Source organism: Pseudonaja textilis, chromosome 3, assembly GCF_049901715.1.
Source record: "Pseudonaja textilis isolate UNSWEBS1 chromosome 3, rPseTex1.2, whole genome shotgun sequence".
NCBI classification, from domain to species: Eukaryota; Metazoa; Chordata; class Lepidosauria; order Squamata; family Elapidae; genus Pseudonaja; species Pseudonaja textilis.
The window spans coordinates 170,139,437-170,155,375 of record NC_141992.1 but is presented as its reverse complement, the minus strand read 5'-3'; the positions used below and the strand labels follow the sequence as shown (position 1 = coordinate 170,155,375).

The 15,939-nt window shown below is 39.8% G+C and overlaps 1 protein-coding gene across 2 annotated transcripts in view; it reads left to right on the top strand.

Annotated features, from left to right (window-relative positions):
• The first annotated feature begins 7,698 nt into the window (after window positions 1-7,698).
• The window catches only part of TPD52 (tumor protein D52), a 61,002-nt gene continuing 52,761 nt past the window's right edge, over window positions 7,699-15,939 (top strand). For both annotated transcript variants that reach the window (XM_026706046.2, XM_087931444.1), the window contains exon 1: window positions 7,699-7,870. In XM_026706046.2, coding sequence (XP_026561831.1) covers window positions 7,837-7,870 — 34 coding nt within the window. In that variant the 5' untranslated portion in view covers window positions 7,699-7,836. The remainder of the gene's footprint in view (window positions 7,871-15,939) is intronic.

Genomic DNA, 15,939 nt, shown 5'->3' with positions numbered 1-15,939 from the left:
TATTGTTTAATACTATTTCAGGGATTTTTTTTAATTAAGTTAAACAGGTCAGAGATTGAATGGAAATACGGTGATAGTTTAGAATGCTGAAGACAAACTTGTTTTATGATTGAAAGAGAAAGTACAAGCTACTTTTCATAATTACAGCATAATATTTTAAGGATATGGATTATTACAGTAAATGAACATTTAAAATAAAATGAAGCTAATTTAATTCTAATTATTCCAAATAAATATGCAGTGGTATAATTAGGATTCTTAGGTTGGCTGAAGACAGCAGGTCAATATTGCAGATAGTATTGATAGGAAGAATATACAGTGAGTACAATGATTGGTTCATTTCTCAGATGATATAGACCCCTCATTCTGTTCTTCCAAAAGTAAACATTTAACTCATTTTGAGTATAGGGTAAATGTTTTTCAAGCTCAATTAACCAGATAAAGATTCTGATGTATCTTAGGTGAAGATAGTTCAATCATTTCTACAATAGATTGCTGCCATAGGAATCCAGAAGATGGCACTAAAGAGAAAAGTCTTAAGAAATGGTAATAATGTACAATAAAAACTGCTATAGTGCACAGATCAACTTATTCGGCAAAACTGATGGTTCAAATTTACCAACCATATGCTTTATTTTAAAAAAATTTTTTTACTTATTTATGAAATTTATATGCTCCCCATCTCACTGACAAGGCAACTTTTACAAATAAATCAGAATTCTTGCTTGAAATAAACATTTTGGAGCTACTTTGATAATTATTCATGCATATTTTAAAACTTCATATCTGACATAACACTATTTGCACAAGATATGCAAATTGAGAGCTCCCATTTAATTATTTTGCATTACAGAAGAATGAAAATGCCAGGATACTCCATTATTGCTTGCAAGGATTTCAAGTCTGTGCAGCCTCTTTTATAAGGCTAAAGATGAATTCCTTTACAGAGCATGATTATTGTATAAATGGGATACCTTCACACTGGATCAGACTATTTCACAAGTGTGGAATTTCAAAAAGACACCAAGTATTCCCCTGGCCAATGATTGGAAACACATTATTTGACATTTCTTTTTCAAGCTTCAGTGGCAAGAAAGGCAGAGGCTGCAATTATTTCTGTTCAGTTTTGATTTAGACTAATATGTAAACCTAGCCATTGTGGCTTGTCTTTAAAAAAAATAACCACCACAAATTGCTTTAGAATTAGAAATGCATAAATCTTTCATTTTGTCAAGCAACTGTGTTAAAAAGATTGTCTTAAGATGATGTATAATCCCAGCAATTATGTTTACACGCTATATCTTAATCATGGCTGCTAAAATAAGCCACAATTAGCTTCTTTACGCAACAGGATAAGCCAAAACTAAGCAAACCATATTAGGTTTATCTTTAACATATGTAGAATGTAGTCTCTATGTATATTGTCCTCTGAGCTGGGATTGTATGTTATTGATGTAATGATCTTCAAATAAAAAAATAAAAAAATCAATTGCAGATTTGTTAGTTTTTATTGCTGCTATACCATGTAACTCTAGATACATGATTTCCATTTCCTCTATTTTGATCTTACCAAATATATATATATATATATGGACTTTTCACAGACAGACAGAGTCTCTGTGTGTAAAGATTTACCTATCAGTCATATCTGACTCTAAGGCATGGTGCTCATCTTCATTTCTTGGTGAGGGAGCCAGCATTGTCTGAAGACATTTTTAGTGGTCATGTTGCCAGCATGACTATATGCCAAAGGTGCATGTAACACTGTTACCTTCCCACCAAAGGATGGGAATTAATCTATTAATCTATTTGCATTTGCATGTTTTCAAATTGCTAGGTGAGCAGGAGCTGGAGCAAGTAATGGCAGCTTACCCCTTTGCACAACACTTGGGTCTCAAACCTGGGCTGTTAGCTCTTCAGCTGACAAGCTCAGTATCTTTAACTGATGAGCCGTCATGCCCCCATGATTCACACACACACACACACACACACACACATACACACACATCAAAAGCGCACTTCCATAGATCGACTCCTTGTAGGAATTGAGCAAAGGCTCAATCCATCACACTGCATGCATGCATATGCTTCATTACAACATATCTAGGCTACAGCCTACAGTTTGACTTGGAAGACTCCACTTCCAAATCATTGTTAAAAATGACTGAAAGTATGTTCTTAGCGGTGTTGTAAAGCTGCACTTTCAAGCACATCCAAAATAAGAACACTTCCTGAGATGTGGATTGAACTTTTAAAGATGAGTAGAACTACAGCTTTATTTCAGGTCTAGAATATAGAACAGCAGGACAGGAGCACATCTCTGAATAAATTTAATAATTGCTGCATGGGCTTTTATTCTCTTTATCTCACTGAATATCAGTGAGAGTTTTTGTGGTCAAGAAATGCATTGGATTAGAGCTGATAATATTCTTTCCAATCCAATAGAACGTAGAAAATAAATTATATAAAGGCACTCTGGATTCTGTCTTTCAGCAGGATAGCTCCTAGAAAATTGAATAGAGCCGGAACCAATTAGGTGTAGCAACGAAGCCAAAGAAGTGTTTGAAAATGAGCCAGCTTTGTAGCAATACAAAGAAAAACATTCCTTTTCACTGTCCTCTCCCTTTTCCTTTTTTTTTATTTAGAGAATCAAGTTATGGTGCGTATCATTTATTCTAATTATACACTTTATTATGATTATGACTTTATTGTTAATCCCTGTGGTTAATACCAGGAAATGAAGCAGAAAACAATATCCTACTCCAGGAACTACCCAGGAGAAAACCACACCCCCATCAACACTACTGATAGAAACAGGAAGCAAACTTTGCACTCACTTGCATTTATGATGTTGCCTATTATAGTCAGGTCATGAAATGTCTGCAAGCCAACAACTAAGCTCAGACAGTTTATTCTTTATCAATATAAAACTACACAAACTGAGTTCCCTTGTAGACAGAGGTAAAGGCAGAGCTGTTTCTAGCAGAACCCATTTTCAAGCAAGACCCTCTGCAGCAAACCTAAAACATATCCAGAAGAGCATCACTTTGGAACAGACACAGAAGCTTCACCCAATTCATGTAATCAAGAATTGGAGCACATAAAACATGACAGGTAGCAAATAAATAATTAAAATCTCTCTGGAGGTCAGGGATTCTCTAAAGTAGACCTGGGGCTAGAAGGCAGGGGAATGGAGGAGAGGAACAGAACTCTGATCACATAATATAGGATTTTGCCTACATTCCTATTAGATAAATTTCTTACAAACATTGAATCAAACTATCTTATGACTCACAAGCTGCTAAGAGATCCTGAATCACACTACTACATTGTGCTGAAACCAACAGGAATACTTCAGGTCTAAATCTGAATGAAATCTCAGGTTTCTTTGCAACTTTCTCTTTAAATTAAAAGGCAGTGCAATTGCAGAGGGATGTGGAAGTGGCTATGGCAACAACTCTCCTGAGCTATCAAATTAGACACTGAAGAGAATGAACATCAACCGTGTATGTGGAATTTTTCTGCCCAGCCTTATTTCTAAGTACTGTAGATGTGTAAATATTAAATATTTATTGAACATTAAGCAGGGAAATAAATGAAATCTGATGTTTTGTACATTATGCATCATAATTTTATGGACAACTTTTTGATGTGAAAAGAATAAGTGGACACTTATTTAGAGATTAAAAACATCATTTCCCAACCGTATTTTTTACCTCTTGCAATTAGCTTCTTCTCTTAGGGGTCCATCTAAGAACACAAGCTTGATTTAACTGAACTAACCCTATATTTCAACTTGAGCAGAATTATTTAAAGAGTTGAGAAAGACTTAAGAAGTAATGACAAGAGAAAATTAAGAGCAGTAAATAAAAATAAATTTAAATAAATTATGTAAATGTTCCTTCCCATTCTGTTCATGCAAACCATGTTTGTTTCCACAGATCATACAAATTCATAGTCTTTTAAACTTCTCCAGTCCTTCAGAATCTCATCAACCCCATCCAATGACAATTAATCATTTTCCACACAACCCACTCCTTTTTCATCTATTCATTTTGCAATTAAATCTGCATTCATTTTTTATACATGGAGAGGTTCAATGTATTCTTCAATCTATTCTTTACAGATATCTCCCAGAATTTTTCCAGTTTTCTAGTCTAGAGAGGCAAAGAGTTAATCTAGCTCTAGTGACTCAAGAGTCATTGTCACTTAAGGGAATACTGAATGGATTTTATCAGTGAAACTCTGGGAATGTGTATCCTAGTGTCTGAACTACAGACTACAATTACAATAGGTAGAGTGTATACTGGGTGGCCAAAGGTCATCCAGTGAGCTTCATGGTCAAATGGTGACTTGAATCTGGATCTCCACAGTCCACGTTAAATACCTTAACAGTAACCATTGCAATACACAGCTTAAAGAGACATGCAACAGATCAGGAAGTCAGATTATCTATGCTTGCTCTGAACATTTTTTAGCTAAGTAGCACATAGAAATACAGTAGGAAAGTGCAACTTTGTTTTGGAAAATCAAAGACCTGTAGTCCAATGGTCAGTACTGGTAGAAGTAGAGATAAACATGTCATTATAATCATGCATCCTAAGATAACTAAGGCAGTGACAGCTAATGCAATCAGTGTGACTGAAAATGCAGATTGTAGGAATCAACTTCTGATCTCCAGGTTAGGTATGGATAAGAAGGAACCCTAAACCTTTTGACTGAATTACATTAAATCCAAAGGATTAGGGTTCCTTCTTACCCATACCTAGCCCTACTTCATTCCTACTTGGCTCTTCTAGCTAATGAGGGTACCTAGAGCTTCTTCTTAAGTTTCTGCTGTTACTTCCCCCCCAAAATTCATGTCTGTCTCCTTAATGTGCCTATTATTTTGTCCCAGACCATACATGAGGTAGCTAAAAGTAATCTTGAACCGCTCTTAGTGAAACAGTAGATGGGGAGAAATACTAATTCCTATCAGCCAGGTTTCATGCACACCCCCCCCCCCCCAAACAACCAAGGAGAATGTGATTATGCAGCAGAAAATCAACTATGTGGATCAGAGCCCTTCTCCTATCCAGTGAACCAGGAGAAGCTTCCTGATTTATCTTGTCTGGTTTATAACGCAACCTCTACCCCACTATAGAACATTGATAGTCTCCAATTACCATTAGCCATAAGCACAGCACCTGAATTGTGGGGTGGGAAAGTGTCCAGTATGCCATAGTTGTTGTCGGAGCTGTTAGTAACACTGTGATATAAATACAGCCTCACTGCTTTTACTTTGCTCTTCTAGCTAATGAGAGTATTTAGAGCTTCTTCTTAAGTTCCTGCTCTGTTACTAAAAAAAAAAATCAATGACTTGAAATTACAGTTAGAAGCTGGTTTCCCGTTTCTGGCTGGTTTCCTGTTTCTGGCTGGTTTCCTACAATAATGAAAATGTAGGCCACATCTGAGATCACATATCACATTAAGTCATTAGGCGATTTATTTCTTTAGCATGAAGTGTGAACCTAGCAACTATGATTTATAGATCATGGTTTATTGCTTCAGATTTAATTAAATCATTTTATATTATGTATGTCTCTGAATAATTACAGAGAAATTCTCATTAAGCTCAGTGGAATTTACTGTTAAATAAAAATACACAGTTGCATTTGAGTTCCTGTTGGCATAAAAGGAATGTAGTTATATACATGTACTTTTGGGGCTTGCTGATTTTACTTTATTGCTGCAGCTTCATGCTTGGATGAAAGCACAAGGAGCTACTATAGAAAGTGTCAGGGGAAAGGAGTGGAAATGATGAAACCATCCATGCATCAGAAAAGAACTTCTATTTATAGAAACAGATTTTTGGATCCAAGCTTTTAAAACCTCCTAGAAGTGTTTAAATCCAGAAAATGTAGGGCAAGCTACTAAGATATATCAGGGAAAAACTTCAATCCTTCAGATCTACCTTTAAACATTGAAGATAAAATTTCAAAATCTGTCCTAAATTTGATCACAAAACAAATTAATTCTTTTAATGCATTTGTATACATTTACATTACTTCAGATGAAGTTCAAGGCAGTTTCCTCACTTGCCATTAATAGAGAAAATAAAAAAGATCAAATCACAAAACAAGCAAACATGAAATAAGAGTGAATAAGTTGAGAACAAGTCATATTAGATGGTATTGATTTGAATACCATCGTTTAAAGACAATGAAATTATAAAGCTGTACTGTATTTTGATGGGAAGGAAAGATGCCTCACAAAGACAGCAAGATGAGAATCAGTGAATCGGGTTAGCGTTCTCTAAAGTTAGATGCATTTTCTCATTTCTTGTATTTTATTTCTTTGGCTTATTTTCTCTGATTTGTATATTGCTGCTTATTCTGAAAGAGGCAGTTTGGCTCAGTAGTTAAGGCATCAGACTAGAAAGCCAAAGACTGGGATTTCTAGTCCTGCCTTTGCCATGATAGCTGGGTGACCAATCACTCTCAATCCAAATCACCTCACAAAGTTGTTGTGGGGAAAATAGGAGGAGGAAGGACTATTAGGTATGTTTGTTACCTTGAGTTACTCATAAAAATAATAAAGCTGGGATACAAATCAATAAAAAGAGGGAAAGAGGCTGGCTTTCTGGGTATATTTATTTGTAATGGAGAAAAAAAGCTGTGCATCACCTTTAAACAGCTGAAGACCCCAATTAAGATTAGACAGGGCTATGCAAGTGGGGTAGGATTAAATCATGCAGATAGGTGGTTTACTTTTTGTTTTTCATAGTTTTTATGAGGATATGCTTGCTTTAGGTCTTATGTTTACCATTTTTTCCATCTTAAAAAAGTTTTCAGAATGATACTGTTTTTCATTGGATGGGTACTGGGGCTGCAAAAAACAGGTTTGGGAGCCAAATAAGGCCACAGACTGCCTAGAGCTGAATCACTCTAAATTCCACTGTAAACTAACCTGGAGATAGAGATAATGCAGATCCAGAGTTTGCAGTCTGAAACTCCTTGGAGAAATGGATGATAAAATTTAATATTCATAGAGTTAGATTGGATGTAAACAGTTCTACTTGCACCATTCATAATTCAGTGTACTTAAAAACAGTGGAACACATCACTGTGGGCAACTTTTTTAATGCATGCATTACAAATGTATATACATTTACACTGAAAATATTTTTTCACTTTGGGTTCATTTTGGTCCCTTCCAATCCATCTTGGCTCTTGGCAGTTGTCTGCACAAGTCTAGAGTTAAGGGCTCCTACTATAATGGTTGGAAATATCCAGCAGGTATTTTCTAAACTAAAAAAGTGATGGCCAGATTCAGTTTATGCTGGAACTCTTCTTCGCTCCAATCTTAGATAAGTGGGAAGCAACGTTTTGCACTGAAAGTGCTTGCCCGCGTTCATTTTCCCCATGCACGTTTACTTCCAGTATTGTTGGTAGAACGGAGTTGTTGCACCCACCGCCTTTCTCCACTTTTAATTTTTCCTGACAGGGAAGTCTTGTTCGGAGCCAGGCCTTCTTGAAACGGATGTCAACAATGCCCGCGGCCTATTTTTTTTCTTAGACTCTAACCTGGGCTCCCGCTCCCTCACCTGCCGGTGAGCACTTTCCCGCCTTGGGCTCAGGTGGGGCCAGTAGACAGTCAGGTGGCTCTTCCGCCTCCCCAGCTGACGTGGACGCCAACTGGAATCCGCCCTATAACAGGCGCGGGCGGCGAAGCGAACGGCGAGAGCGGCGCGGCGTTGTGGGGTGTGTTGACGGGCGGGTTGGTGCCTAGACGTCGCCGCCCTCCGTTCTGGGCGCCACCGGAGATAGGAAGAGTCCGCGAGAGGCCGACGGGGGGATGGCCGCGGAGACGAACGCCGGCAGCCAGCAAGGTAAGGGGAGCGGGGCGTTTTATTTTAATTTTGTTCTGGTCGCCGTTCCTTTTCTTTGGGCTCCCGCGGAGGGAAAGCTTTGGGTAGCCACTTCACGTTACACTTCGGGATGGGTTTGCCTCGGCGGGGAGAACCGTAGCTCCCTCCATGCAGCTCGGAAAACCGCCGCCTGCTCTGCTCCCACCCTGCGACCCCGGCCTTGGATTCCGAACGGCGTTTCCGAGCGAGAGGCGTGGCGCGCATTGGGTGCCTCTTTCGCCCGAGGCCTTAGGCTGGTCCGCCTTTGGCCGCAGCCAGGGCGAAGCCGTTATGACTGAAGCCCGAAGATACACACAGCTCGGCACAAGGCAGCAGCAGTTCGGGACTGCGAGTTTTGGCGAGCAACCAGCGGCGGCGTGTTTGCTTTGCAAGCTCTCCGTGCCTTGGTTCGCTCCCGCACCTCCTCTTCCTCTTGCCGTGGTGCTTGTTGCATCCAGGAAGTGGGAACAGCCCGGTTTTAACGAGGTGCTACCAGAACGTGGACTCACGGGTGTTATCTAGGCGGGGAACGATTTCCAAAACTTGAGAGACACTCCCCTAAAAAACAACACCCGAATTTAGAAACTGCACCTTGGAAAGCTTTGAGCTCCAGGGGTAGAACAGGAACAGCTGTCTTCCTTCTTGCTACAGGGTGAGGACATTGCCAGAGGTGTGGCTACCGCCCTACAAAGGGCCAGGACTTTTAGTACAATAGACCTTTCCTTCTATTGTTAGCAAGGTATCTTTTCTGGGGCTTTCTCAGCTTTTGGTACATGTGGTAATAGCACTGATGCCTTCCACTTTTGTATAACGTTTCTTCCACCCTTTGTGTATTGCTTTCTGGAAGCCGCAAAGCTAGGTAAAACCTACCCTGATACTGTGGGTTGGTCTTACCATTGCTTCTCCCAAATTTCAGATTGCAGCAGACTTGAAACTTGGTGGTGGGCCCAAAGACCAATATGAACTTGCAAGAAGCTGAGATTGCTGATTAACAGGCTGACTTAGGCTGAATTTGGGTGGGGAAACCCATAGTCCTTAATTTTTTTCTTCCCAAAGAGAGTACTGCCTGGGTGAATGAAAAAATCTAATAAAATTAAGCAGCTGGACTTTTTGCTATAAAGTTTACTAGATGAAAATAAACACTACTGCTTTGTAGGATTTTTTTTTTTAAGAGGAAGAGAATCCAGGAATACTTAGAACTGGGACACCATATGAGTTGCTTCTTTCACCCAGCACATTGTTAGGTGTATAGGTGTGCATTTCTGCACATGCAGGGAACCTTTAAATCCATTTTTTAGTATTAACCAAAACATATATTTGAATTTTTTCCCCTAAAGACCACACATTAAATTCATTGTCATGATTTAGTGAATTCTGATTGTTCTCAGTCATAAAGTAAGCATATTGAATGAATTTGTGCAATATAATCAAAATGTGTCTATGCACTATACTGATATTCTAAAAAAAATAAGAAGTCCGGAATTATAGTTCCCAATATACCCTCCTGAAGATTATGGAAATTGTAAAGTAGCACATATGAAAAGCAACAATAATATGTAAATATTGCATTCAGATCTAGTGGTTGCTGTGGCTTTTGATTGCCATATAAATTACTAAATTAGATAGGCAGCCATATAAATCTTGTAAGTAAAGTATCTTACGTTTTTCATATATGTAGTGCAGAGAACAGATAAAGATTCACTTTGTATGAGGAAGACAGACTGCCATACTCACTTTTTCTGTGTGGATAAATTGAAACTAAAGAAGGGTTGTCCATTATTTAATACCAATATTGCATAGAATCATTTCTGTTTCAGAGCCTCGGAAGCTCTTTATGAAAAGTGCAGCTGAAAATGCAGCTGATTTGCCAGGTCCTTGGCCTCTGAAAGAAATAATGGCTAATTGTTTAAGATTTTGAATAATCTGCAATTTGCATGGTGAACTAACTGCACATATTGGATTTGCACAGCAGACTAACCTCAAATGTGGTTGCTTACTTTATGGCTCTGTGTGTTGTGTAAATTGATAGTGGTTGGCTATTAATGTTAATACACAGTCTTTTTAACAGCATGTGTGGTAGCCATTTTAATAATGGCTAACTCATGGCCAATTCATGGTTAGATTTATATGTGCCTTCAAGTCAATTTTTTGTTCATGCTAACTTTGTGGACTAGTCCCTGTGGTTTTCTTGGCAAAGATTTTTAGTAGTGGTTTACCACTGCCTTGGGGCTGAGAGAAAATCATTGGCCCAAGGTAACCCAATAAGATGGGGCTAGAACTCATTATCTCCTGATTTCTAAATTGATGTGCTCTACCTAGATGTTGAGTTGTGGCAACTGGACTTCTTTTTTAGAAAAAAACTTTCAGAGAACTCTTATCTGGATGATGCGAATCACCATGTTGATATACTCCCCCCCCATTTATTTATTTATTTATTTATTAATTATATGTAAAATGCTAAAATGGATGAATTTCTCCTACTATACTCTATACAGGTAGTCCTTGACTAATGACTGGTGGCTTTCTGACCATTTGAATTTATAACTATTTAAATTTACGACGGACCAGTTCCCCTGCCCAAAAGTACTTATGGCCTTGTTCTGATGTCCCCCACCCCGTGGTCACATTACTGCATTTCAGGTACTTGATATCCACCTTGCATTTATGACCATTTGCAGCAATCTGTGGTCATATGACCATGATTTACAATGTTTTTGCCAAAAACCAGTGTTTACTTCTGGTTTTTGGCATGCCTCATAGCAAACAGTAGGTTCTCAAGAGTCACTTAATGATCATGGTGATTTGCTAAATGACCACTGCTAAAAAGTCATAAAATTGATTATGTGATGACTCACTTTATGACTATCATGACTTACGATCATAATGGGCAGGTTCCATTACGGTCACAAGTTGAGGAATATCTGTGTAGTATCTCAAATCTGTAGCTTGAAGAAATTGGTTTGGTTTAATGAGATAGTAATAAATATTGATTGGCAAACCTTTTATGTTTTGTTGCCAAGCCAACAAAACAACACAAGCCAACTTGGAATTTTTACTTTAGTAATAATTTAGCTGATTTGCATCTTCTCATAATATATATTGTACTAATAACTTGAAGGCTATTATTAGTAACAGAATCCTCAACATAGAATGCGTTCTCAAGTCTTTGTCTTCTGTGTTGTTTTAATACCATATTTACCCCAAAGGAAATTAACCCTACATTAATGATGACACAGAGGAAGACTGTGGAAAAGAAAAAGAAACATGGAAAAAAGTCTTGTGTAAATGTATAATGTCCATTATACAATGGAGCTGAATAGTAACCACTGTGCTCAAGATTGAGTCATTTCAATATTTGTGCAATCTACAAAAACCAGCTTTTTAAAATTAAATTACATTTTTCAGTATTTTTCAACCAAAGAGGAAAGCAGTTACCTCCTTCCCTTACTTGTCTAATGTAATAGGTGAGTCTTTTTACTTTCTTTGTTATTAAGCCCTATTAAATGTTTTAACTCAGGGGTGTCAAACTGGCACCTGTGGGCCAGATACCTCACTCACCGGCCATGCCCATCCCAGTTCTACAAAGGGAATAAATGTCACGATACATCACGTGATGGCAACATGACGCGGCGAGTTTGACACCAATGTTTTAACTCTTTTGAAATGGTAAATACACAATTTAAACTAGTTTCTTAATCTGAGTAGTCATTCTTTACAACAATGTACCGAGAGGATTGGAAGACATAATTGTGGTTATAGGCTGGAAGTGTTAAATGCTATTTGTGAGTTTAACTATGATTAAGGTTAAACAAGGTTCCAAGCTGGGCTTGTGTAAAAACAACAGGATTTTTTAAATCTCACTTAAAGAGGAGGGGTAACAAGTTAAAGGTACAGGTTTTCCTCATGCATATGTGCTAGTCGTTTCTGGCTCTAGGGGGCAGTGCTCATATCTGTTACAAAGCCAAAGAGCTAGTGCTGTCTGAAGACTTCTCCATGGTCATGGCCGGCATGACTAAATGCCAAAGGCATACGGAACACTGTTACCTTCCCACCAAAGTGGTCCCTATTTTTCTACTTGCATTTTTACATGCTTTCGAACTGCTAGGTTGACAGAAGCTGGGACAAATAACAGGAGTTCACTCCATTACACGGTGTTAGGGATTCGAACCACCGACCTGCCAACCTTTCTGATTGACAAGCTCAGCGTATTAGCCACTGAGCCACCGCATCCCTAAAAACATAGTAAACTACTATAAATGCTCATTTTAATTTCAAAGAGAATGAATTTCTCTTATTTTGACAGAATATGCTCCTAGGAAATACTATCGTTTTTTCCAAATTTACAGTAGAACAAATCTTGTCCTTCAAAATAGTCTTTCAGAAGATTATTTTTTCCGAAAACTTGTCTAAAGTACCAAGAATAGTATAAGTAGTGGTGCAGTGGTTAGAATGCAGTATTGCAGGCTACCTCTGCTGACTGCCATCTGCCAGCAGTTGGCAGTATGAGTCTCACCAGCTCAAAGTTGACTCAGCCTTCCATCCTTCTGAAATTGGAAAAATGAGGACCCAGATTGTTGGTGGCAATATGCTGACTTAGAGAGCGCTGTAAAGCACTGTGAAATGGTATATAAGTCTAAGTGCTATTGCTATTTGTATAAGTGGAAAGCTTTCTAGGGAACATGTGAACAACTTTTGCTAGACAAATGAACACTTAGAGTTTATGTGCATTTTTTATGGAACAGACTTTGGCAATATATGAAGCAAGTCACATTTCATTAGCTTGCTTAACAGCCCAGATTAAACTTCCTGTTACATTTGTATAGCTACAAATGATTATTGCATAGCATTTCCCACTTATATGTGCACTGAATTTTTGTTTGCTTTTGGATGGGACCACAAGTATGCAAAAAAGTAGCTTCTATAACAATTTGGACTATAACTTGAAATATTTATTAGCCATGCTTATTGAGGCCGATAGCCAAAGTCCAAGAATAGGTGAATGGCACAGAAGAGTTGCATAGCCTCATTTATGAAACTATATGGACATCTTATATAGACAAGTAAACAAGAAATGTCTCACACGAAGGCCTATCTTACCAAACAAACCCTCCAGATTTGTTGGGACCATTAATAGAAATTATATCCAACATAGATGGATTTGGTCTTAATACACCTGAAGAAGAAGGGCTGAATTGGTGTTGGCCATGGTTTCTTGGAGGTATGACTTTTTAAACTCTTTTTAAGGATTCTAAGATAATGGATAAAACTATGTTTTATTTCTGATATCTATTTTACAGTGGATAATGATTTGAGAGAATATACAGTACTTATACAGGTAGTCTTTGACTTAAAATATTTCGTTTAGTGACTGTTCAAAGTTACAACAACACTGAAAAAGTGATTTATGACCATTTGTCACACGACCGTTGCAACATTCCCCACAATCACGTGATCAAAATTCAGATGCTTGACAACAACTGACGTATGTATGATGGCTGCAGTATCCTGGGGTTTTGTGATCACTTTGCAACCTTCTGCCACAGGGGTCCCCATACTTGGCAATTTTAAGACTTGTGGACTTCAACTCCCAGAATTCCTCAGGCAGCTATTTTATAACAAAATTTTAAAATGGGACAAAATTCACTTAATATCTCACTTAGCAACAGAACTTTTGGGCTCAGTTGTGGTTGTAAGTCGAGAAACTGGTTATAAGTCGAGAAAGGCAATGGGGATGACCATGTGGCTGCTTTGCAGACCTCTTCCAACGATGCCTGCATTGCCCAGGCCGCAGTTGTAGCAGCGTTGTGAGTAGAGTGCGCCATAATGCCTCTGGGTACCAGAAGGGATCGACTTGAGTATGCTCTGGCTATACAAGACTTAATCCACCTGCTGACTGTGGAAGGAGTTACCTTCCCCCCCCAACGATGAAGGTTGAAAGGAATAAAAAAGGGATTATGTCCTACGGAATTCAAAAGTTACTTTGAGGTAAATTTTCAGAGCCCTGCACATATCTAACATGTGCCAAACCTTTTCCAAATCATGGACTGGATGAGGACAAAAATTTGGAAGAACCAGCTCTTGAGACCTGTGGAACAAGATATTGACCTTGGGGATAAATGCCAGGTCCAACCGTAAAACCACCCAATGAGGGTGAAAAATACAGAGATCAGGGCGAACTGAGGGTGACCAACTCCTAAACTCTTCTGGTAGAGGTGACCGCCACTAAGAAGGCCACTTTCAGGGTAAGAAGGTGCAGACTAGCTTGGCGAAGAGGCTCAAACAAAGCCTTCATAAGGGACTGCAAAACGATGGGCAGATCCCACGTTGGGTACCTGTGAATCACCGGAGGGCAAAGATTGGCTGCCCCTCTGAGAAACCTATGGACTGTAGGATGTCGAGATAAGGACTCTGTTTTGCCACATGCTAACACCGAAGATATAGCCGTCACCTGCCAGCAAAGGGTGTTGGGAGACAGGCCTCTATCCAGGCCAACCTGTAACAATTCCAATATGCTAGCCACCGAGACCTGTAAAGGCTGAATGTTAGCTTTGGAGCACCAACTAGAAAAGGCTTGCCATGTAGCATTATAAATACGGATGGTCGAGGGTCTCCTGGAGGCCTGAATGGTCCTGATAACCTTGTTGGAGAGATGGGCACAGTTTAGAACGCCCCACTCAATCACCAAACTGTCAGATGTAGCTACTAGGGCTCTGGATGACTCAGGGATCCCTGGAGAATCCGACAAAGAGGCATCAGTTGTGAGGATGAGTCTGTCCTCCACCTTAAAGGACTGGCCTTTAGAAATGGCATTGGAGAGCCACCAGTGAAAGGAAAGCAAAACTTGCTTGGGTAATCTCACCTTCATTAAGGAATGACTCCTAACAGACTTCTGGTGAGGCAATAAAAACCATTGAAGGGCCCTGGGGAAGAGCCTGGCCCAGGGAACAATGCCAATAGAAGAAATCATCTTACCCAGACGGTGGGAGAGATGAGCTAAGGGAATAGAACCCATACTACGGAAACTCCTGGCCAACCCCTGCAGGCTGTCCCTCCTTTCCTGAGAAAGGAAAACCTGATACCCTTCTATTGATAGTGCTGTCCCTGATAAGAAAACCTTAAGAACTTCCTATGGAAAAAAACAAATGGGAATGTGTAGGTAAGCTTCTGTCAAATCAGTAGACGTGAGGAAGTCCCCCTGCCTAATGCCCTCCAGAATAGTCTGGGGGGAATGTATTTTAAAATGCCTGTACACAATAAACTTACTGAATCTTTTCAGGTCAAGAATTGTTTACCCCCCCACCCCACCCCCCGAGGCTTTGGGGATAACGAATATTCTGGAGTAAAACCCTGTTCCCCATTGGTCCAGAGGGACCTCTTGGATGGCTCTGAGATCCAGCAGGTGCTGGATAGCTGACTCCAGCTGCCGCCTTCTACCTAAATCCCTAGAAACAGGACAGGAGATGAAAAACATCGGAGGAGTAGAGTAGAATTCAAGTGAAAGATCCAATCTCAATGCTTACGTCAGAAGTTATCTCTCCCCATTTGTCGACAAACCATGCTAAGCGACTACTGATGGGAATGGGCAATACTAGCATTGGCGACGGTACGGGTGACTTCCTCCTCCTCGAAAGGACCGCTTGGCCTGCCTGCCCTTGCCTGAACGATCTGGAGGAGGCTCAGGATGCTGGTAAGGGGCCTTGGCTGGGCGCTGGAAGCTGGAGCTGGATTCACCCCTAAAAGAAGGGCGCTTGTAGTACAGAGCAGGCCGATGCTCTGGTCTCTTGAAGATGGATGGAAGCACCTTCCTCTTATTTTTGGTTTCGACCAGGAGCGGATCCAAGGCTTCCCCAAAGAGTTTGTCTCCTTGAACTGGAGTAGAGGCCAGCTTCCACTTTCTTCTTCCATCAGCCTGCCAGTTGCGCAACCAGCACATGCGCCTGGCCATCACAGAAGAAGTGATAGCTTTGGTGGTAAACCTGGCCCCATGCAGGGTGGCATCAGTTGTGAACTTGGTTGCAGCCATGATCTTATTGATGTCCTGATGGGCCCAA